The 22945-nt window shown below is 50.8% G+C and overlaps 1 protein-coding gene and 1 long non-coding RNA gene across 3 annotated transcripts in view; one reads left to right on the top strand and one right to left on the bottom strand.

The window, feature by feature from the left end:
- LOC149329609 (uncharacterized) lies at nt 1-11422 on the bottom strand. The gene is made up of 2 exons (XR_016285589.1): nt 9170-11422; nt 1-3438 (listed from the first exon to the last, which is right to left on the bottom strand). It is a non-coding gene; the product is annotated as an uncharacterized LOC149329609 (long non-coding RNA).
- The window catches only part of LOC149329608 (wee1-like protein kinase 1-B), a 31389-nt gene continuing 13150 nt past the window's right edge, over nt 4707-22945 (top strand). Inside the window, exon 1 of one of the 2 annotated variants that reach the window (XM_089560334.1) lies at nt 4707-5632. In XM_089560334.1, the coding sequence (XP_089416460.1) occupies nt 5100-5632 (533 nt within the window). In that variant the 5' untranslated portion in view covers nt 4707-5099. The remainder of the gene's footprint in view (nt 5633-22945) is intronic. The other variant, XM_089560335.1, reaches the window with a different exon arrangement.

Genomic DNA, 22945 nt, shown 5'->3' with positions numbered 1-22945 from the left:
TACCGGCACCTTCGGAAGAAATTTTATTTTTCTTTGATACCACGCGGTGACGTCATCAGGTACTGTTGGGCCCACTTTTGCTGTCAACGACAACACCCGCTTTCGTAGCTCATGAGTCTTATAATGCTATCGCACTGAACAGCTCTGCCGATGAGTCAACTCATACGACTCTGTAGGCAGACCACATCCATCACATATGGACCTGTCAGTCAGTGCTCCTCCATATCCTTTTCTTCGTTTTTTGTTCTACTGTGTACCCAAATTCCGCGGGCTCAGGTCGCTGGCCTAATTCTGGACAACAAAAATTCCACTTACTGACGTCGCTGACCTACTTCTGCCCAACCCATATTCCGCCTGCTCAGACCGCTGGCCTAATTCTGGACAACCAAAATTTCACTGACTCACGCCGCTGACCTAATTCTGGACAAACCAAATTCCGCCTGCTCAGGCCACTGGCCTAATTCTGGACAACCAAAATTCCGCTGACTCACGCCGCTGACCTACTTTTGCCCAACCCATATTCCACCGACTCACGCCGCTGGCATAATTCTGGACAACAAAAATTTCACTGACTCACGCCGCTGACCTAATCCTGGACAAACCGAATTCCGGTGACTCACGCCGCTGACCTACTTCTGTCCAACCCAAATTCCGCCGACTCACGCCGCTGACCTAATTCTGGACAACCAAAACTCCACTGACTCACGCCGCTGACCTAATTCTGGACAAACAAACTTCCGCTGACTCACGCCGCTGACCTACTTCTGCCCAACCCATATTCCGCCTGCTCAGGCCGCTGGCCTAATTCTGGACAACCAAAATTCCGCTGACTCACGCCGCTGACCTACTTTTGCCCAACCCATATTCCACCGACTCACGCCGCTGGCATAATTCTGGACAACAAAAATTTCACTGACTCACGCCGCTGACCTAATCCTGGACAAACCGAATTCCGGTGACTCACGCCGCTGACCTACTTCTGTCCAACCCAAATTCCGCCGACTCACGCCGCTGACCTAATTCTGGACAACCAAAACTCCACTGACTCACGCCGCTGACCTAATTCTGGACAAACAAACTTCCGCTGACTCACGCCGCTGACCTACTTCTGCCCAACCCATATTCCGCCTGCTCAGGCCGCTGGCCTAATTCCGGAAACCAAAATTCCACTGACTCACGCCGCTGACCTACTTTTGCCCAACCCATATCCCACCGACTCACGCCGCTGGCATAATTCTGGACAACAAAAATTTCACTGACTCACGCCGCTGACCTAATCCTGGACAAACCGAATTCCGCCGACTCACGCCGCTGACCTAATTCTGGACAACCAAAACTCCACTGACTCACGCCGCTGACCTAATTCTGGACAAACAAACTTCCGCTGACTCACGCCGCTGACCTACTTCTGCCCAACCCATATTCCGCCTGCTCAGGCCACTGGCCTAATTCTGGACAACCAAAATTCCGCTGACTCACGCCGCTGACCTACTTTTGCCCAACCCATATTCCACCGACTCACGCCGCTGGCATAATTCTGGACAACAAAAATTTCACTGACTCACGCCGCTGACCTAATCCTGGACAAACCGAATTCCGGTGACTCACGCCGCTGACCTACTTCTGTCCAACCCAAATTCCGCCGACTCACGCCGCTGACCTAATTCTGGACAACCAAAACTCCACTGACTCACGCCGCTGACCTAATTCTGGACAAACAAACTTCCGCTGACTCACGCCGCTGACCTACTTCTGCCCAACCCATATTCCGCCTGCTCAGGCCGCTGGCCTAATTCCGGACCACCAAAATTCCACTGACTCACGCCGCAGGCCTAATTCTGGACAACCAAAATTCCACTGACTCACGCCGCTGGCCTAAGTCTGGACAAACAAGCTTCCACTGACTCACGCCGCTGACCTAAATCTGGACAAAAACCAAAAGAGGGTCCCAACCCAACAGGTCCCAACAGGTGGACCAGGTTTTCGCTTATCCTCCGGAATGAGGTCAGCGTCATGAGTCAGTGAATTCAGGTGCAACAATGAGTGTCCATGGTGTCCCCACGATTGAGACGCCGAGTACCGTTTCAGCTACAGTTTGCAATTTCGCTAAAGACGTTGATAGGAGCTGTATGACTGCAAGGACGTTCACCACGGGGCAAGACGACCTTTGAGAAGAGATAAGTCGCCCTTAGCGCCAGCCTAGCTTCTTGCCGTGATAATCTCTCCTTTATTCCGTTTCCCTCCCGCAACAGATAAACTGGCTTTCATATGCACACAAGGGCCTTCTGGTAGAAAGAAACAAATTTATGCTTGAGCTGGCGCTATGCATGATAAGGACTTCTCGTGCTGACAAGTGCGTGTCCGTCTGGCATTTGCTCGTATACGAGGCAGACCGATAAGGAGGAGTTGGGAGAAATTTTATGACTCAGCTCCGATACGAGACAGCGTGATCATGACACTTCAGCTGGTCAAGATGGTTCGTGACGCTGACTAAGATGCTGTTTGTGGAATAAAAACGGCCCACGCTGCCGCACGCAAACTCAGTTCCATTGAGAAGGATTTATATACAGTTTTAAAATAGGGGCTTGTATAACTAGTAATTTAGATGGCGTTTAGCGGCTTGTGAACAACAAAGGATATTATGCTGGGAACAGAAAGTTATATTGCGCTTTACTTCAAAAAAAGAATATTTTATCTATGATGGAGTTTGTTTAAACAATGGTCCATGTTTTAAAAACACTGCACAATTTAAGTGTGTTGTAAGAAATTGGCAAACGTGAGATGATATGTCTTCACGACACTATCGCAGGATTTTTTAAAACTTGTTCTTGCAGTAGGTAGGTAGGTAAAAACTGTATTGATGTGATTTTCTCTCACCAGTGACCGAATACCGTCTATTTTTTTTTTTTTTTTAGCGTGTGTGAGTGGTATATGTGCTTTAAATGCGCGAAAGATAAGCAGCATATAGGCTTGCGATATCTTATAACCTGCCTATAGCTTTCGTGGAACCCTTAAATACGCGGAAAGTTTAGTCCGTGGGTCGATTCGCTAGTCACGGCAGCCATACATTGATGGAGGCTACCTAAGAGCAGCGAGATTTCACCATAATCTGATAATGGTTGATTCCCCAAACATGCTCGAATCTGAGCATTATCTTTTTGAGATAAAATAGTTTGGATTACGATACTGAAAGAGGCTTCCGCTTCCTTTGCTGACGGTAGGAAGGTCTCCTAACTGTTAAATTGCAATTAGCCTAATTGTAGAATTAGGCGAGCAAATAAAAACAAATAAATTAGATGTATAAATTTAAAATTCGAAGGAGCTATCCTGCTCGGAACTCAGATTACTCCATTATCATCTCTACAACTCTAACTTAATCTTCTTCCTCTGCTTCTCGATGTCTCCGTCCTCATCTTCACCGGCTCCGACGCTGGGTCACTACAAGGAAGAAAAAGAAAGAACAAACAAACATCGTAATGAAGAACGTGAATCTGTTAAACGACAAACTTTACTCCTTTGCATGGCTCCTAGCTTGAATGAGGCCAAGGTCAACCTAATGCGCTCGAGGAAACTTTTGTATAAGAAGTATACAGTGGCTGGGCGCAGCGCTTTTGAAATACTTTCAAAGATTCCGCCCAGAAACCGCTGAGGGGAAATGCGAACCCCGAATCAGGCGATGCGCGATACTCGCCTCGCTGCGGGCGCACGTGTTGCCAAAACATTACGTACACCCGTCGTCTGAATCTTGCGGCGGACATTCCCCGTGTCTTTACGTCATCGGCCGAGCATTCGGGGCCACTGAGACGAGGCAATCCGGTCCAGACCGGCTGGAGATTATTACTTCTTTTCTCTCCGTCTCATGTTTCACTCTCTCTCATTTCGGCGGCGGGACGCTTGCGAGACGGAGAGCAAGTGGTGACGTCAGCGAAGGTCGTCGTCTGCTAGCAGACGAAAATACACCCGGGGTAAGCTATGCCGGGAACGATGAACTCAACTTGCTTACAAACATCGCCATATGGGGCAACATATATGATGAGCATTCACTCCATGGATAAATAACGCAGGGAATGGAGGGGGAAACGCTTTAAATTGGAAGGGTGTACGAGCGTCGTCTGAAAACTATTTGAACCTGGATCAGTTAGTGGCGGCCCATTATTTGTTCTCGAAATCAGCGCTATAAAACCTCGCGGGAATGAAAGAAGAACATGAAAGCAAGTTTTTCAGTGAGTTCCTGTGTTGCTCGCAGGAAACACTTTACACTTACTAAGTGTATCCAAAGGAGGGGGAAAAAAAAGATCTTGAGTCATTATTAATGCCATCAAAGACTACATTGACTTAGTGCTGGTGGAAAGAAACCCAGTGCGCGAAGGATAGAGGCTGTTGACGAAAGGTTTTCAGGGATAGGTTTATTGAAATCACTGAGAATTTCTTGATCCGCGCGGTGTAAGAGACAGTTGCCTGAAAAAGCAAGCAGAAATATAGGTCAGCTGTGTATATTCTTCTACTCTGGTGAGATGTGAAGAAGGAATCAGTGAAAAGATGACTGGGCAAGCGCGGATAGCGTGTTTTTAATTAAGTCGGGGCGACAGCAGTCAGTTTCCTGCGGCAAACATGCGACTAGATACCGCTCCAGTTTGACGTCAGCTCCGTTCCTTAACGGATATGAGACGCCAATTGACCCCATTGCCGCGAGGATGAATGGTAAATTGAACGAAAGACGGGGTGCCCCGCTCCTTCCAAAGAATGGGACGCCAGCGCAAGGACCCCGTAGGGGAGAAAGACAAAACAGCGCCGCGCGCCGCACCGAAACGGCCGTTACGAACACGCCGGCGCGCGTGCAGACGATACACATTTCGAATCCGGCGCGAGGGAACTGACGTAGTCCAGGGACAAGCATGACGCTTCGGTCGACGCGCCCCGCCATTTGCCCGGAGCGAAACCGGAACCGGCATCGCGGCGAGTGCGATTCCCGATTGGCCGAGCCCGATTGATCACGTGCGTACGCGTCACGCGAGCTCCAAGTTTCGGCGGGAGAACGATTTTTTTCAGGGTACTACCGGCGGCGGAGGCCGGAGGGAAAGAACGCCTCATACGAACCGATGCTTGCCGCTGGAAACAGTCCGCCGACGCCGTTCGCTCCGCGTCGCCTCGCGCAAGCCGTTCGATCAACGACTCCCATGGACGTGGGGCAGGAAGATGAAGCCGCCGGTTCCGCGGTCCACCTCTCCCCGAAGACGCTGTTCCGTGACACGTCCGCCGAGTTCGACGCGCGGCTCGACTCTTCGCCGCCGTCGTCGTCGAGCGACCTGAACAGCTCCACCGACTCCGGCGTGGTGCGCTCGCTGGAGCGATCGCCGTCCGTTCCCGTGCAGAAGGTGATGCCGGTGCCGCGACAGGACACGCCGCCGTACAAGCGCATCAGGGCCCTGCGGCTGTTCGGGTCGCCGCAGACGCCCAAGACGCTGCTGCAGCGTGCCGAGGCGCCTAGCACCCAGCATGTGAGCCGACAGCGGTTGCTCCAGGTTCGGCCCTTGCAAGCCGCGGTCGTCAACGTGAACCCCTTCTCTCCGATGCAAACGCCCCCGCCGGAGCCGCCGGCCAAGCGCGTGCGAAAGTGCTACAGCATGCTCAGGTGAGTGCATCAGCAAAGTCATCTGTCAAACGCGACAGCCTGGACGAAGCGATCGGCTCGTGTCGAACTTTCAGCCGTCGCCGGGGGATGTTTGAATCGTGCGAATCGCCACAACAGTGACGGCTGCGGCTGGGTTTGATAACGACGCCGAGTGTTTATTCGAGATCACAAACACGTCCGTTCGCTCACTAATCAGTCTGCTCGTGCCAAAAGGGGGCGGTGGCTGACGCCCCCCCCCCCCCCCCCCCCCTCTCCATCCTCTTCCAATCGGTGTGCTCATGACCGTGCCAACCTGACTGCATGAATTTGGCATGAGAGAATCAGTGTCTAGCGCAGAAATGTTATGCCGGCCGGCTCTCAGCGCTTTATCGAAAGACCCTCGGAGATTCCCACGGAACCCCCTCCTCAAACCGTGTTTACAGAACTGAGTGAGCATCGACCTTGTGCTAAAAAAAGAAACAAAAAAACCTCGAGGAGGAGGGGTGCTCCCCGCATAACCTCCCCCTTATGTTTTTTCAAACTTCATCAAGGCACTGCGCCTTGCCGTGTCTTTTTATTTTTTCGTCCGCAAGACAGTCTCCCTTTAGCGGTATCTGTATTATCAACGGTCGCTCCAAAAGTTCTGCATCACTATATTTAGCTGCGTACGCCAGCACAGCTCGTCGTTTGAATACGTCCCTCGGGAGTGCGCGGAAAACACTTCCAACCCACTACTCTCGCGGAAATCTTTCTCGGCCGCTGTTTACATTTCGTCCCATTCAGACGAGCGTTTCAGCGCTATCATTTCGCATCTTTCTGCGACGTCGGTTTCAGCAGTACGTGCTCTTTGGACGCTGCACAAGACAACAACGCACGCTTGAACCACGTTGCGCGATGTATACCTGTATAGCGCTGACGTTTCAAATGGCGCGTCGCGCCCGCCAGCGCAGCGTCTACGGTGGCAGCAGGTTGTTGCAAGAGACCGCCTCGCGGTGTCGACTTTCCGCTGACACCTGTTCGCGGCCGCCGCCGCTCAAGCAAAACGCCAACCGCATCGTTTTTCCACAGCGCCGCCATGTTCGTTTCCAAGGCAGCCGCCGTCGCGTTTTCGAGGAGAGAGAGAGACAGGCATGCAGAGAAAGTGTGCCGTTCGAGGCGGTCTGCTGCCTCAAAGCCTTCTTCGCTTGACCCTCCTCGCTTGTTCGTCTCCCTCTCCTCATTCTTTACATTTCTTGACAAATTTCTGGCGCCCTTTTGAAAGGATTGACTTGTCTGGACATGCTAACGAAACCGGCTAGTTGAGTCCAGTGTTGCGTGCCGATTTGTGGACGCCGCTAAATTGGGCGGTGCGATTCATTTTGCAGCGAGCGGTTTCGTTTTTGATCGTCTGTCAACAGTCCAGCTGACTCCCGTTTGAATGCAGAGTTGCGAAAACCGTTGAAATGGGCTTATCTGTGACGAGGCTGGCGGTGCGATAGCTGCGGCGTGAGGCGCGCGAAATTTGAACGCGGCCTCGTCTGAAGTTCGCTCTCTCTCGTTCTATGAACCAAGCGCTGTTGGCTTTGCGCAGTTTGATTAAAAAAAAAAAAAAGAAACTCGAGCGCTTGGCAGCGTTATGTTTAAAAATAAAGTTGGTTCGTGTTGCTATGCGACGGATATGAAGGCGTCGATCGCCGCGGTTCAGGCTGTTTGTGATGCAACGCAAGTGCTTGAATTTCCGCAGTTGATCTGTGGAGGATACGAGCAGATTCCTCGAATTCCAGGGGGCTGGCACAAGCCTTATCTCGCTCTACCTGAACGGGGCTCCCTGCGAGAAAACGATCACCTGCGGAATTTTGTTTGCGCTTTCGCCTTCTGGGTGGGAAAATGAAACGGCTGTGCAATTTCGTGCTACCATGGCTTACGTGCGAGATGTGTTTGTATTCGACTGAAGGATTCCACAAGAGCTGAGCATAACTTTTTTTTTTTTTGTGTGGCCTGAACAGCCGTATTGATGATTACTGTAAACTCGCTAAAAAAAAAAAAAGCTTTTTCCGGATACTGCAACACGGTTACTAGGTGACAGCAGTCAGCAATACAGCTTTGTCACAAACCCCTCAAATAAAGCACAAAAAAGTAACAGCAATGCCAACACCTCCGCAAGGTAATTAGCCTCAAGTGAGGCGCCGTTGAAATACATAAAGCGGTTTATGCGTCAGAGCATCGGTGGGGTTGCTTCCACTGGGTAGTAATTGTTAAACGAATATTAAAGAATTCTGCCGCCGGTTTAGTTCGGTGATTTCAGCGAATTGCGGTTACCTGTAGCATGGCAGGTATTGATTTTAATATGAACGGTAACCATTAACGTGGAATCCGCTGCCTCAACTCGCTGTGACGTCATAGCCACTGTTTAACAGAAACACTACAGGACAAACTCTGTGTGTGATAAGGTGCTTAACAGACGTAAGCGAATTCCACGTGGCAGTATTTTCATGTAACTAATTATGCATCGCTCCAGAGACATTAAAAACACGCAGCCAAAAATTTGGTGTCTCTACTCATATTAGTGGCAGTGTTAGCGCAGCTTGTCAAATTAATAGCATGCCGGCTTCGATGGCATGCGCCTATTTTCCCCTGAAATATCGCCACGATTCAGCAGATGTGCACACTTAGTGCGCTATAAACGCGAACACGCCTGCATGAGAGTAAATAGGGAGTAAAGTTATCCTCTAGCGCACTTCCTTTAATAGAAAGGAGTGCGTTAGGGTGCCAGCCCACGCAGGCAACCCCGGAAACGTCAACCGAGCAGGCCGAACAGTGGAGAGGGATTGCACGCGGGACAGACTAATCAGCTACAATGAAATCACGCTACACTACAGAGAGGAAAGGCTCACATATCCACCACCACACCCTCACGAAGGAACAACAGACTATATGGAGGCAACTCCAGTCCAGGACGTTTCCTTCACCGGCCTATCTGGCACTAATACACCCGGGTCAATACAAGCCCGAATGCTCTCTTTGTGGGGCTCCGAGAGCAAACTTTGGACACATACTCTTCATATGCCGAGAACTCCAACCACCATCTCGCTGGAACCTCACAGACCTAGAAGGTTGGGAGATCGCGGTCTCTAGCTCCGAGCCGGCCTCACAGAAGAGGCTGGTGAAATGGGCGGAGAAGGTCGCCAGAAGTCATGGACTGATGGCCACCAACCGGGATTAAGAACCAAGCCAACCAAACCTCCCCTACTTCCTTCCCTTACTTGGTTCATCAGTAAAGTTTTTACCTACCTACCTACCTACCTTGCTACGGGAACTGGGTTAGGGCTAAAGCTCTTTGTGGCCGTTAGACAGGCTGCGTGCAAGTCTCCAACATTGTCTTTTTTGCTGCCGTATCGATTGCCCTCTTTGTTTCTAGATATCGCGCCTCGTATGACCTCTCTTGCGAGAAGTGCGCAGCGATATAACGAAAGCAAAAAGCACTTCAGCGACTGCCGTTGAAGGGCTCCGTGCTCTCACAGTCCGCGGTTTCCCGATAAAAGTGCTCGGATGAAAACAAAAGTGCTGTCCGTAACTCACCTTATATTCGCCGATAAGCTCTCCTCCGGTGTAGTGATGGCCCGTAACGGATGCCGAGCGCTAGGCCTAGCCTTGCTCTCGTGTCGTCGTCTGCCCACGGAGAATTTGGATAATTCATTCCAGGCCACTCAAAAGACGGGAGTGACTAACGCACTGTCACGGGCTTCTTCTGGAAAAGGCGTAGTTGAGGTAGTTTCTGGACGCAGTTTGGTGGCGTTTTCTGAGGTAATTCCAACTTCTGCCGGCCAGCACGTTCGAACACACATCGCACACTTTGTTGGCACCGACGACTTCCGACACATCACTGCACTGGCTTCGGTGACACGATGTCGTCTGCGAATGCTTCGTCTGCTTCGCACCGCGGGGTCCGAATGCGTACCGGCTCTTGGGCGGACGTCAGAAATTATTCGTTGCGAACACCGAAAACTCATGCTGTCGTGAAGTCCCGTCGTTGCTTCGAGACCTGCGTTGTTCACACACGTGGTAGATGGATCTTGCGAGTGAGTACTTCGGAAGCCTGCGTCTCTGCTGCCGGCGAAATGTCGTCTGCGCGTCTGGAGACTCTGCTGCTGCGTGTCGGCAGCACCGTCGATCCCTTGCAGACCGAGGGACAGGTTTTGGGAGGTCCCTATTTTTGTGTACCACGCCTACTGCCTTTTGTCGCGCTGGTTCGGACAGGGGAGAAATTCCCCGAATTCCGCCGAGCAGGAAATGACTGTTCGTCTCGGAATGCGTAATAAGAGCCTAACAACTGCCCGGAAACGAGGCGACGAAAGGGTGGGGGGGAAGGGACGGTGCGGCTAGTTTGGCGGTGAGGCTTTGATGTCGAACCGCCTCTCGTTGTTCTGAACCTTTTCAAAGGAAGCCGACGACCAGAATTCGGTAAAAAGCAGAGGCGAGGTCGGCGTACTTCAATCGGTAGCGCTTCAATTTCCGCGTTTTTGTTCGGTTCGGGGAATAGTACTGAGAAATTCCAGTGCTTTAATCTCTCCGGTCAGCCGCTGCCTGCCTAGCTCGGCTGGTAGAGCACGGCGCGTGACGTGCAGAGGTCGTGGGTTCGGCTCCCACCAGGTGCACTTGATTGTCTTTTCTCCCGCTTTCTGTGAAATTATCTCCAACCTGAAGTGAACATTTAACCGATTTCTCACTCTAATCAACGTGACACCCCCGTCACGCACACACATGCAGCCTTCTCGAGTGCCTTGCTTGGCTTCAGTGGCTGTTGGCTGCTTTCACATGCTTTTGGCAATGGTATGAGCCATCCCCTGAACCACATGTGCACCCAGAACCGATTTACTCGTTATTAGTTGCCTTATCTTGTAAAGTGTTTGCGCAACAAGAAACGTCTTAACCGGTTTCTCATTTTGGCCGCTCACTGAACTGATGATGGTGGTGGTGGTTGGAGGTGGTTTATTAAACATGGAAGAGAAATAGCAACCAAAACCAACGATGATAAAATATGTTTTGCCGTAGACTATCGCTTGTGACTTGGACGTCCGGTCTGCCGACGACGGAACCAAAAGGGACGGTTGGGGCGACTCGTATGACGGAATAAAGATATATGCAGGACGGTAAGAATAGATGGCGGAGAGGATTACTGTTTCGGAAATATCTGCAGGGATCGCATTCGCGTCGAAATAAAGATTGCGCTGGTGCAGTTCAAAACTCGACTTTAGGGAGGGGTCAATGCCATCGTGAGCCTTGCTTGATGAGGCCAACAGCAGTGTGCGCGCCTTGTTCACATTTGGTGGTGAGAATTTTATTTAGGAGCATACGATTTTTTTGGCCGAAAAAAAAAGTGCTATAATTATCGGCGGTCTGAAACTGAAATGAGATAATTACCGGCGGTCTGAAATGAGTGTGCTCGGTGACAAAGGTATTAGAGCCTTGCCTGGCGACTAATACCCGTGCCACACGGACAGATTTAATGCCATTAAGTGCTTACTGCCTTAAGTTTTAATGGCATTCGTGCGGTGCCACACGCATAAATTTAATGGCATTAGCCTTACTGCCATTCGCGACCTACTGAGTTCGCCACAACTCATTCGCCCGTGCAATGTGTACTCTCGTTCCCATTCCACACGCAGAAAAGCATGCAGCTTTGTCAGTTACAACTGCCTAGCCCACTACAAAATGGTTAATTCTTAACTTTCAGCCAGGTGAGGCACCTAAACCGCATTTTCGATGCGAAGAGCGCCATTTTAACCAGCCTTATTGACTGGTACTCTCGACTTATGTGCTGACATGCGAGTTTATGGCTACTTTTTCGACTTTTAAACAGGAACAGCCGTATTTTCTGGAAAATCGTTTCTACATTACATTTGAACATCATTCCCGATATATTCTGCTCATTAGGAATGTATATTAAGATGAAACTTTTTACTACCTTGCAAGCGTTATCGTCATCGTCACTTTCGATAATGGCATTAAAAGTGGACGTGCAGCACCAACTCCGAAAATAATGGCATTAACAAACTTAAGGCCTTAAGCATTTACTGCCATTTCTTGTGCGCGTGTGGCACGAGTATTAGTCGCCGAGTACTGATGCCAGCTAATAGAACGCATCGGCTTGAATGACTTCGCCGAGACATTTTTGATTTTTTCTGCACGCCTGCGCCCGCAAACCTTTGCTGCAGTCACTAGGTTTACTGTCGAAGCGGATTTTTTCTTCTGCTGGACCATAGTGGAGAGTAATCAATGAATTAAAAAAAAAAAAACGCTCACGAGCTGTGGCTTGTGGCTGGGACGTTCTGATACCGAACGCGAGGTTACAGGTTAGACTCCGACGGCCGCATTTCGTTTGAGGCGGAATGTATGGACGCCCATGTACATACGTATTTTCATTTTGGGGCTCGAAATTATCCAGGAGCCCTCCGCTACGGCGCTGTTTTAGAAAATCCCGAACGGCTTTTTTTTTTTTTCGCGCGTAAAAACCCGCTAAGCAAGCAATGGACAAAATGTAACAGGAAATCAAACGTATATAGCTGCTTCTGCCTGCATTTCAGATGTTTCAGTGGAGCAGGTAACAAGAGCAACGTGAATCATAATCGAGCTTCGATGCAGGAAACGAGATGCGACTCACGAGTGCGTCTCATCCGGTGAAGTTAGAACATCCGTTCATTCCCTCTTACGGTAGCGCCACCGCACGCCTTGTCGAAATTTCCAGCGAAAAAAAGAAGTGCAGTGACGTCACTGAAAATGACGTCAGAGGGCGACGCCCGGAGGCTCTTCTCCTTAAAAGGCCGCCAGCGCCCGGTATTTCCGTGTCGTCTGCTTCAGACTTGCCCGAGCACGTCTGCGATGCGATTGCCGGAACCGGCGAAATCCGTTCTTTTGTCGCGTCCGTGAGCAGCGCGGTTTTATCTTCGCTGTTAGATTACTTCGTCTTAATCTTTGAAGGGTTCTCTTCACTATGCTTCAAAGATGGCAGTCGCTTGACGCAGAGCCTCGATTGGGATGAAAGCACTCAAAATGCAGACTACTCCAGATAAAAGACGTCACAGAAAAGAAAAATTCCTGTGTTTTACGCCTTTGCCTTGAGTGAAGTATTGATAGCTGTAGCGACGTCGCTCGCACAATATCTCCCATACTTGGAACCAGCTCGGTGTGGTTTTTATAGCCGCAGTATCATGTGCGGCTTTCACAGTTAAATTGGAAACGATCTGAGGAGATACCTGTGAAAAGAAACGCTCAGAAGCGCCTAGCATGGCGATCGGCGTTCAGTAAGCTGCGTGAAAAAAAGCGAATCTTTTTTTTTTATGCATAATGATAGCTCGCATTTTGTTGTTGTTATCGTTGTGGGTATCCTGTAACGGATGACCTCAACTGTATCTCTTTTGCGTCCTCCGGCTTTTTTCACGCTCACGGTGAGCGGAGAAAAGCTCTGGCACGCGCCAAACTGCTTTTTTCCTCGCTTCGACTATGACGATAAAAAAAAAAAAAGAAACCTTTTCCATCATACGTGTATATTTAGTATGCGCCATTCCGCCTACACCGCGTGTCCGTTATTCCATTCGAATCTCCGATACAGCGAAACATCTCCATCATCCCCTCGATCCCACGGTGGCACGTCAGGTGTTGCCGTGTGCCGGCGTCTTGTTTTTTTTTTTTTTTTTTTTGTCCGATCTCCTGGAAGCTCGAGTTTCGAACGCAAATCACTCGTCCCGCGCGAACTGCGAAGGGAGGAAGAGTCGTTGCGACGGCACTCGTCGAAGCCGCTCTTCTCGAAACCATTGTGTGTGTTGGCCCGGTTGTTTGCTTTAGCGTCAGCAGCGCAACCCGCATCAATGTGCCGAAAGGCCCGCATATGATTGAGATATTACTCACAACGTGTTACCTTGTCATCACGCTTTCGTCGTTGGAGCGTGCATAGCGCGCGCGTGGTCAAGCTCCGTTCTGCGTTTTTTTTTTTTTTCATTTCTCGCTCGCGCACGTCCGAAGCTGAGCCAATCCATTTTATCTATCCGAATACAAACGGTGCCGTCTGCTTCTGCGGCCTCCGTGACTGGTGTATATAAATGTTAGCAGACGACAAGAAAAGCCGGTGAGGAAATTTGCGCGCACCTGCTGTTGAATCTTCAAGCTTGCGCCTGCTTGCACCGAGGTTCTCTCTTCTCACCGCGTCCGTGTATTTTTACTTACTTATTTTTTTACCTACTTGTGCACGCGAACCATTGTTTATCTCGATTCTCACGCACAGCTGCCGTTGCACTGGCAGTCTCCCGCCGTTCGAAAAATAAAACGGACAGGTTTTTTTTTGCGCCCGTTGTTCGGATGGGTCGCATCGGCAGGTGCATCATCGTGGCGTCGGCGTCCGTGTTTTTATTTTTTTTGTCGGTGTATCGTCTGCTTTTGTCACGCCGCTTCGGGGATTGCGTCTGCTGTCGAAAGAAAGCTGCTTCCTGGTTTTTCGTTTGTTTTTTCGCGGCCTGTTTGTGACGAGATGCGCGGGATAGAGGAGTTTGCCGTTTCCTCTTGTTTTTGCGGAAAAACCATCTGTATTTATGTGGAAAAGGGCGGGAAACTTGGCGGAAAAGGCGGGCGACTCTTCGATGCGCTGCTGTTTGCGCGTGGTTTCAACTCTAGGTCTTTTTAAATTTTTTTTTGTTCCTTAGCAGCGTGCCTTTTCCGGCGGGTAGTTTGCAGCCGTCTTGGTTGTTTTGTTGTGGGTGGGTGTTTCGCGGGGTGCCGGTATCACTAATTTCAGTCTTATTCGAGGCTTATCTGTGCCCTCACATAGGGCGGACTGCTTTTAGCGAATAAGTTTTCCCGCCGAAAGAACTAACGGATTAGTCCCGTCTTTATGGTTGGGGCCGTGTTCTTTGTCGGCGTGTAGTGTCCAGAAATTAGCGTCTTGCGTTCAATGAATACCCGATTGCAGATCTACGATGGTAGCAATACTTTTTAGTTGTAACGGGCGTATTATACGACGCATCGTTTATGCGTTAATGACCTCTGATCTTGAAACAGTTCAGTTTCGGTCATTCTTTCGTTATGCTTTAGTTCGCGATGCTGGTTTTACAGCAGTAAAGCCGTATTTATGCCTTTACTATCGTCTCGCATGTGTGCTTACTACGCTATCGTGACGCGTTGACTGCATGCTAACCCTATGCCAGAACGTAATACCGCGTCTATTAGCTCTTATGCAAGCCGAACCAGCGCCACCTGTAGGTCCTCTTCCAGCAGACGAAACAGAAACGCGTCAGTCACGTCGTCTGCACACTTGACGCTAACGCTTTCGTCTGCTTTCGCCGGTGCTAATGCGTTCGTCTGCTTTCGGCGATCACCTTGTCGAAAGAGAAAAGAACGTTGGATGTACGACATATAAGGGTAATTCCGCCCTCTACGGTTCATACCACTTGCCGCCGATGACGTCACGTCGTCGATCACGCGTCGCGAAGTCTGTGCACGTCACGACGCGGCTGGTGGCCATTCTGGCTCGCATCTATCTATCTGGCGTGCGTTGTTTTACGAATCAAGACGTCTCTTTTGTTCCAAGGGGGTCGTAAAGTTTTATGTCGCCGGCCAAAGGTCCTCCCGTTGTAGCGACCTCCGAATACGGCCAAATCGTGACTTTTTTCCGCGGCTTAGGGGGGGGGGGTCTGTATTATAGCGTTTGTAGGTACATAGCTGCTTTTGTTCGTTTACGACCTATATAAAAGTTGAGGGCCTTTTGTTTCACGATGTTTGCCGAGTCGCGGACGACGTCGTGGGAGAATTAACGCCGTTGCTTGTTCGGGCATATCGTGTCCAACGACTGTGGCGCCCGGATTATTCGAGGCCGGCCAATTGGGTTGTAAATGCGCTTTCTCGGTAGTACAACGGTTCGACTTGTTCGTGGTGCTGAGCGGCTTTCCGACAGTTTTGCTTCTTTTTTCTGCCGGGTCAGTCGTGAGGCGATCGTTAAGAAAATACCGTTGTAGCCCGGGACACGTTCATGTTCCCATCAGCTGTGGATGGTTATAAGATGAAAGCTATCTGTGCACGTATGTTGCGTTACCAGCTTTGGAAGCTGGATGAAGCAGTAATGAAAACTGTGTAGATGTCATGCGCATGTATGCTGTTCTGGCGTAATGAATCACGTAAGATACCGTGTGTCGGGTTCGTTGCAGTATAAGGTATACGATTTCGGAGAAGGTAGGTAGGTAGGTAAAAACTTTATTGCTGAACCAAGTAAGGGCAGGAAGTAGGGGAGAAAGCCGCTTCCTCGCAAGAAGCTGCGTTTTGGTCCTGACCACAATGCGTTCGTTATATCCGGGAGTTTATTATAGCGGAACTCGCTTCTGTAGCCGTTGCGCCGATGTCTAATTGAAAGCTGCGCTTTGGCGCCCGTAGGACCTTGCGTTACCAAACGTAAACCGTGGCTTATTTTTTTTTTTTTTTCAGTATGAGTGAGAAGTGTACATTTAATCCATTTCACATTTATCGTGCCTGTATATAGCTTCAGACGCGTAGGTTTTCTGTCTTTATAGCTTAAATAAGAGTGTACGGAATCCGAAAACCAAGTGCTTGAATAACATCGCAGCTTCATGGCCAACGGTCAGTCCTTTTTTTGCTAGGAAATTCTGTATATACTTTCTATAGCACCGCCCCTCAAATAGGCCATGTCGTTTTGGGACGTTAAGCCTCGTATACCATACCTGAACTTTCTAGCAGCAGTACCAGTTCCGCACAGTGATGGTGTGGTTTCGGTCTTCTACACTTCAACCGCTTCGGCATATAAAGTGCGCTTATTTGCATAAATTCCGCCAGAGGTCGCCTGTTTTATAGTTTCAGACATTTAAACGCGTGTTTGATTGTTTGTCGCGCCTGTCGATGCATATTCGGGTTTCATTTCTCGCGTGTTTACCAGAAAAATAATAAATAATATTGTTACCCCGTGTCTTGACGTGGTGCCCGGTCGACCGCCAACGGCCTCCCCGTCGTGGCGCGGGTGATCTGCATGCATAGTGGACCGTGAACAGTGCGCGCGGCCCTGTTCCGATGCTGTTGCCGGTCTCCCGACTCCAGGTGGGACGGTGTTTTTCCCGATGCCTCCTCTTTCCGGTGGGTAAGCGAGCGAGGTCGCATCTGCGTCCGGTCAGCTGAGATTGTGTACGCGACGCGGTCCGTTGGTCGGTTTTGGACCAGTCGCCCGTACCCCCCCCCCCCCCCCCCTCATCTGCATCCCACTGAGGCGCGCGCGACCTTGTGTATGTGCGTTTGTTCGTCTGCGCTCGTGGTCGGCAGTTTCGTCGTCGGCCCGTACCGACTAGCAGACGACGCCCGCGCTATTCGCTTTTGTTCGTCTGCTACTAGCTGTATTATAACGCATCCTTGCATGGTTTAACAAAGTTTACTAACGGGTTTGGACCTAAAGTGACCGTGCGAGTACAGCGTTAGGAGCGTTTTACAAAGTTCGTTTTTACGATTTTGTTTCGAGTGTAGTGATCGCGGGCGCCGTGAGACGCTGCTTTCCTTTCTTTCACGGCAATAACATGGCTTTTAATCACAGCAGCGAAAGCGAAACTATCTTTCTATAGACAAGCGTCAGGCCGTGACGTCACGGAGATGCGGCGGCGCTGGTGTCAGCAGTGACTTTCGTTGTGTAGGCAAAAGCCGGTACCGTGTGCTGTGGGTATGCCATGCTTGAGCGTTTTTGAACGCATTTTGCAATATTCCGGCGAGCTGTGGTGCGCGTGGTTGAACCGCAATGCTCAAGAAAGGCAGCGGCACAAGTTTCCACAAGTTTATCTCATTTAGATATGGGCCAAATGCGATGCGCAGCGGCCGTGGAGCGAAAAAATTTCGGCGATTTCGGCTGCGCGGCTAGTATTGCATTTCTGCATCGAAATATGATAGTTTGCGTCTCTTAATCCGCATGTTTCTTCAGTCGCGCGGCGAACAGTGCAAGAATCAACGTCTGCAGTTTGTTCGCGTTCTGTCGGGCTCTCATTATGAGAAGTCTGGACTCGACATTCCATGTGGGTGTGACCGTAAATTGAACGCAGGGGACCGTTTTCAGGTGACAATCACCCGGACTACGTCCCGAGCATCTCTTCGCGCTACAAAAAAAAAAAAAAAGCTGCTGCCAGTCGCCTTCAGCATTCATCGGGCCACAAAGCGCGACTTCGAAGCAGCACTGTACTCCGGTAGCAGGAATATACGACGCGTAGTTTTTTCTCTATTTTCGCTTCCACGAGCTTCAACTTGTACGTTTTTTCACCACCTATCCTAGAAAACGTTTAATCGTCGCTAAGGCATCGGCAAAATCATGCAGCGTTATTTCCAATTTTACCTGAATTTTACATTTACTGGTCGATCAGAACCTGGCGAAAAGAGCAAACACCAGACCAAAAACCAGTTATCAAGCAGAATAAGGCCTCCAATCAGAATGACTTAAAATATTTAGCTCTGCAGAGCAAACGTAACTTCGTTGTAGCTCGAGGTAAACTTCTGTCCATTCGCCTGCGCACCTCTCTTAAAGCCAGGCGAATAAGAAAATCATTTTCAGAGATTACCAGTGAAGGTCGCATTTACATGACTCATTCGAAGTAACTGCATGACTTCAGTGTCCAGTAGTTTTCGGCGTTCTCCGCACTGAAGTGGCTGGACGAGAGCAGGCACATCACAAAGGTTCGTCATGGGAGAAAGCTGCCTCCCGTCGTCCTTCTTCTTGCACTTAGCTATCGGGTATGCTGTATCGGCCCAAATGTTGAGACTTCAGACCTGTATACCTCGTGCTTTCTCGGTTTCACTTAATAAGTCGACCGCCGTAGCCGCGCCGTTGCTGCCAAACACAGGAGCGCAAAAGGAAGCCTATGCAGCGCTTCGCCAGATAATTCCGTCTGGCGAACAGGTTGAAAAAGTGCTGAACTGCTCTCCGGTCACCAACAGAAATGTTTCTAGCCACAAGCGACGCGCACGCTTTGAAATATGCGCGCACGCGAGTTGGTTTCGAAGGCAGCATCGCTTGGCGCGGGGTAGGCATGCTACGTTTTTGCCTACACCCCGCGTCGCTGCCGACCGCAGCGCCACCTTTGTTTACAAACGTGACGCTTGTCTATACAATCCGGCGTCTGTCGTGATGGTCTTTTCGGTAATTAATAGTCTTTCGGGACTGTGGTGAACAGCCGGTGATGAGCTTGTCGTCCCTTCGCCTTCGGTAGTGCCTGGCCGTGCATTTTGTGTAAAAACTATGCGTGCCCGACTGTCTCCAAGACCTGTTAGTCCATCGACAGTCGACATGTCTGTCCGTACATCCCCATTTGATGTCTTCTGTAACATGTCGTTGCTTGGAAACTTTGACAAACGTTCATCGCTGAATAACTACGACTTCCCAGTCGTCATTGACAACTCTTTAAACTTGCCTGCTCAACCGCTTTGTTTATCAAATACGCCATTGGCTTTTCCAGATGTTGCGAGTGCTTCGGTACCATCGTTTGCGCAATGCACTTAGCAGAGTTTGTGTCGACCGTCTGCCGATCTCGTCTTCGCGTTGCTGCGTGGAGAGCAGACGACACGAATGTGGTTTCGGCCCCTGGTCTTGGAGGTCATAATCCAGCGCACCACAATCTCTGAGGCCACGGTTCGTTGGTTGCCAGCTGAGCGGAGGGAGGGATGGGCTGTGCACACATACACACAAATGGCGCGTTTCCTGTTGTCCTCCCAGGTGGTTGTGACACGTGCCACGGGCGTCCATTGTACGCACGGGACGTAATTGAACCCGGCAGCCGACAACGCTGCCACGGGGAAGTCCGCCGAGACGGAATGGGTCTACGGGGGGGGGGGTGCTGACCTTCCCCCGCCTTGTCTGCGAGCCCCTTCTTCGTCTTTTGTCAACAGCTTCCTTCGGACGAGGGAGAGGGTGACGTCCCGACGGGTGCCCAGACGGTCTCTCCGCAGGATGTCTTCTTTTTCTCGAGGAAAGCAGAACGTTGAGGCTGTGGGTGCGTTAACGTCGTCTTCCGGCGTATTCCTTTATCCTCGCCTCTGCAAGGGGTAGGGGTTTTTCAGTACACCGGAAAAACCTTGTTCACTGCGGTTTCGCTAGGCGGTGGACGTTGCATTTGTCGTTAGGGGGGCTCTTGTCCGAGCAGCCTCGCCGCGCGAAATATCAAGATTGGTTTTATTCATGTGGTACTATGCTCCCCGTTTCCTTGCCACGTGCGAACAAGCTCCAGCGACTTCGTATACGTCAGAACAAGCGGCGAAACCCGCGATAAAGGCATCCAGTTTTCGTTACATGTGGTAGACAACGTACAGCCGCTGAGCGTAACGGGTGTAACACCTACGTTCCACGCGTCACGCTTAGCATGTTAAGGACCTACTCTTTGATAGACAGGCTGACATACAGACAGAAGGAGGGACGGATAGAGATAGACTGATAGATAGTAGAAAGAAATAGAGAGGTTGATAGATGTACAGAGATTGATAGATGCAAAGAGATAGATCTATGTAGAGAGATAGATCCATGTAGAGAGATAGATCCATGTAGAGAGATAGATCCATGTAGAGAGATAGATCCATGTAGAGAGATAGATCCATGTAGAGATATAGATCCATGTAGAGATATAGATCCATGTAGAGAGATATGTACAGAGATAGATATACGCGTAGACACTTGAGGCCGTACCCTTTGCTTTGTAACGGGCGGGCCCTACTAGGTTGGGCGCCCGGACCAAACGGAGGAATAAACTTCGCAGCTACGCGAGGCGATGGAGCAGAAGCGTAAACACTTTTCGATCACCATCTTTCACGCCTCATTTTTCGCCGGCGGCGGCCAGTCTTTGCGAATTTCACGCCGCATTGACTTCACGCGGGAAGCAAAGACTCTGTGCAAAGTAGCGGCCGTCGCGTGCCGGCCAAATGTCGTCTGCGGATGGCTGCGTCCGTTATGCGCCGCCGCCTTCCCTTTCGTTGTCTGCTCTCCGGCCCTCAGCAGACGACGCGGTTGCGAGCAGACGGATTTGCATGAGACGCCACGTCTGGCAACTGTCGGGGATACGCGCCGCCATCTTGCTGCCGACTCTTCCTGCGCGCACGAAAGCCCTCACAATGTACATGGATTACGTAAAAAGAAAAAGGGGTTCAAAAGCGGGAAAGACTGGCAGACGACTTCCGCTTTTTGAGCCGCCGCGGGCGGCAGCTAACGGAGCAGACGACGCAGAAACCTGTTCCGCGTTTCTTCCTTTCTTTGTTTTCTCTGTTCTGTCTAATCGCTTGTACGTACGCGCAGCTCTGTAGGCCGGCATGTGCCAAATGTCGTTTCTACATGGCCGAGTCCGTTAGGGTCGTTTGCGTTGGGCGGCTGTCTTTTCCGCCTCGCTTGGCCGACCTTGGCGGACACGGACTGGCGGCGAATTTGGCTTTGACGTCGCTCGGAGTTATTTCGCCGTCGTAGCGCGCGTGGCCGTTGGACTTGTTCTTGATGCGATGATGGTTGCCACACCGGCTGCTTTTCTTTTTTTTCTTTGTTGTTGGTCATTCCATAACGAAATGATGGAATAATTATTCACTGACATTCACACAGGCGCAGGCGAACGGCTGCACAGTTAAGCTACACAGCTTTCGCACACTTCTTAGCAAAGAACGTGGACAAGCGTTCTAAGTTGGCGTACGCATTGTTTACGCTTTGTGCCGAAAGCGATTCGCTATTTAACGTAACAGGCAGTTAGGCGTATTGCCTTCAATCAACCTTCCGCTGAGGGGTTCGTTGCCCCTTGAGCGGAAGGTTGGTAATTGAAACCACGTGAGTGACCACACGTGTGGCAGCTCCTTCAGGATGGGCCGAACGTAGTGCGATGGAGACATTGAAGAAGCGGACGTAGTGTGCGACCTTTAACACCACCTCGGTGACCGTTGGTTCGCATCCCTCCTTTCTTATCCACTGGTTGACACGTGACCCGATGAAACCGTTGGCTTCGGTCGATTACTGCCCCCCCCCCCCCCCCCTCCCCCCCACCTCACCCCAGTACTTCCTTCCCCCTTTTTTTCTTCCTCTTAAGCCATCAGCAACTAGACGTCGCGATCGGGAACGGCTTTTTCAAGGTGGCTGTACCAGATGAGGTGGCGGGGTGATCGAAACGGCCGACTATATCCGAGCGGCAGAACCGTTACGAGTAGCGGCCCAAAGACGACATCGCAAGAAGGCGACAATGGCGGCCAAAGTCTCCTCCCGCGAACCTCTCTGTTCTCCAATAATGCGACCCTTCTCTCCTCTGGCACCGAATATCCCCTTTCCCCAACAATGCGTAACGGTCCCCCGCCGCCGGAGTCGATCTTGAGGTGACCCCCTCCCGCCTATCCCGCTCCGCCTCCCTGTCCGTACGCCGCATCTGCCTGTCCCGGCTTTCACTGATTTCTTTTTCCCGCCTAACCGTCCGAGCGCGGCGCCGATAACAAACAAAAAGCGCGCGTGTGTTGGCGCGCGCGCAGCGGACCGGTGTCTGCGTCGGCACGCGACTCTTTCCTTATTTTCTTTCATCGGTGTTGTCCATTGCTGTACCACACCGGGCTGGTTCGAATTGGTGTGGTCGCTAGCGCCACCTAGCGGAACCGCCGCCGTGTTCGCGCGCGCGCGCGCCTCCTCCTCTCTCTATTAGCGTTCGCGGACAGCTGTTCCTCTCCTCCTCCTCCCGTGAGGTCGCGTTCCCGCGCACCCGCCGTCTCTAACGGAATTAAAAGAAAGAAGGGCAAGAGAGAGAAAAAAAAGGCGCGAATGAAAAGAGCGCGGAACGACGGTTGGGTTTGCTTGCGGTGGGAGCGTCGAGTCGCAACCGCCTGTTGCACGCGGTCCGTTGCGCGCGCATTGCTGCGCTAGCACAAGGCGTTGCCCTTCATTTTGAGCGGCTGTGTGTTGGAATGTTGGCGGGTTACGGCAGCGCGCTTGCGTGTTTGCGGTGCGGTGTGCTGTGTCGTGTCTGCGCACTCAGCGTCTTTTCTCCAGAATTTCTTTTCTTAGCGTTTCTGGTGAGGTTCTGCAGAGACATTTTCCAGACGTACTCTCTGCCAGACCTCGTTGAGTCGTTTGACTGTGCTTGCCTTTATATACTCGTAGCGATTGCACGGCTCTGGGTTTCAAAGTACAGTGGTCTATCAATGTTGCATCAGTTATCTGAGAAGTAAACAGATAAGGAATGGCAAACAAGTGTGCCTAATAGCAGCTATCCTTTTTCATACTCTTGGTATCCGCAGCATTCAACTATACGCGTGGGAATAAATGCGTCGCATTTTCTGGAGCACCAAGTGCAGTATTCCATGCTCACTGTAACACTGATGTGTAAATGAGCTGCCAAT

Source organism: Amblyomma mixtum, chromosome 9 (assembly GCF_055824585.1).
Source record: "Amblyomma mixtum isolate Tamu chromosome 9, ASM5582458v1, whole genome shotgun sequence".
Classification (NCBI taxonomy): domain Eukaryota; kingdom Metazoa; phylum Arthropoda; class Arachnida; order Ixodida; family Ixodidae; genus Amblyomma; species Amblyomma mixtum.
This window is presented reverse-complemented; position numbering and strand designations above follow the sequence as displayed.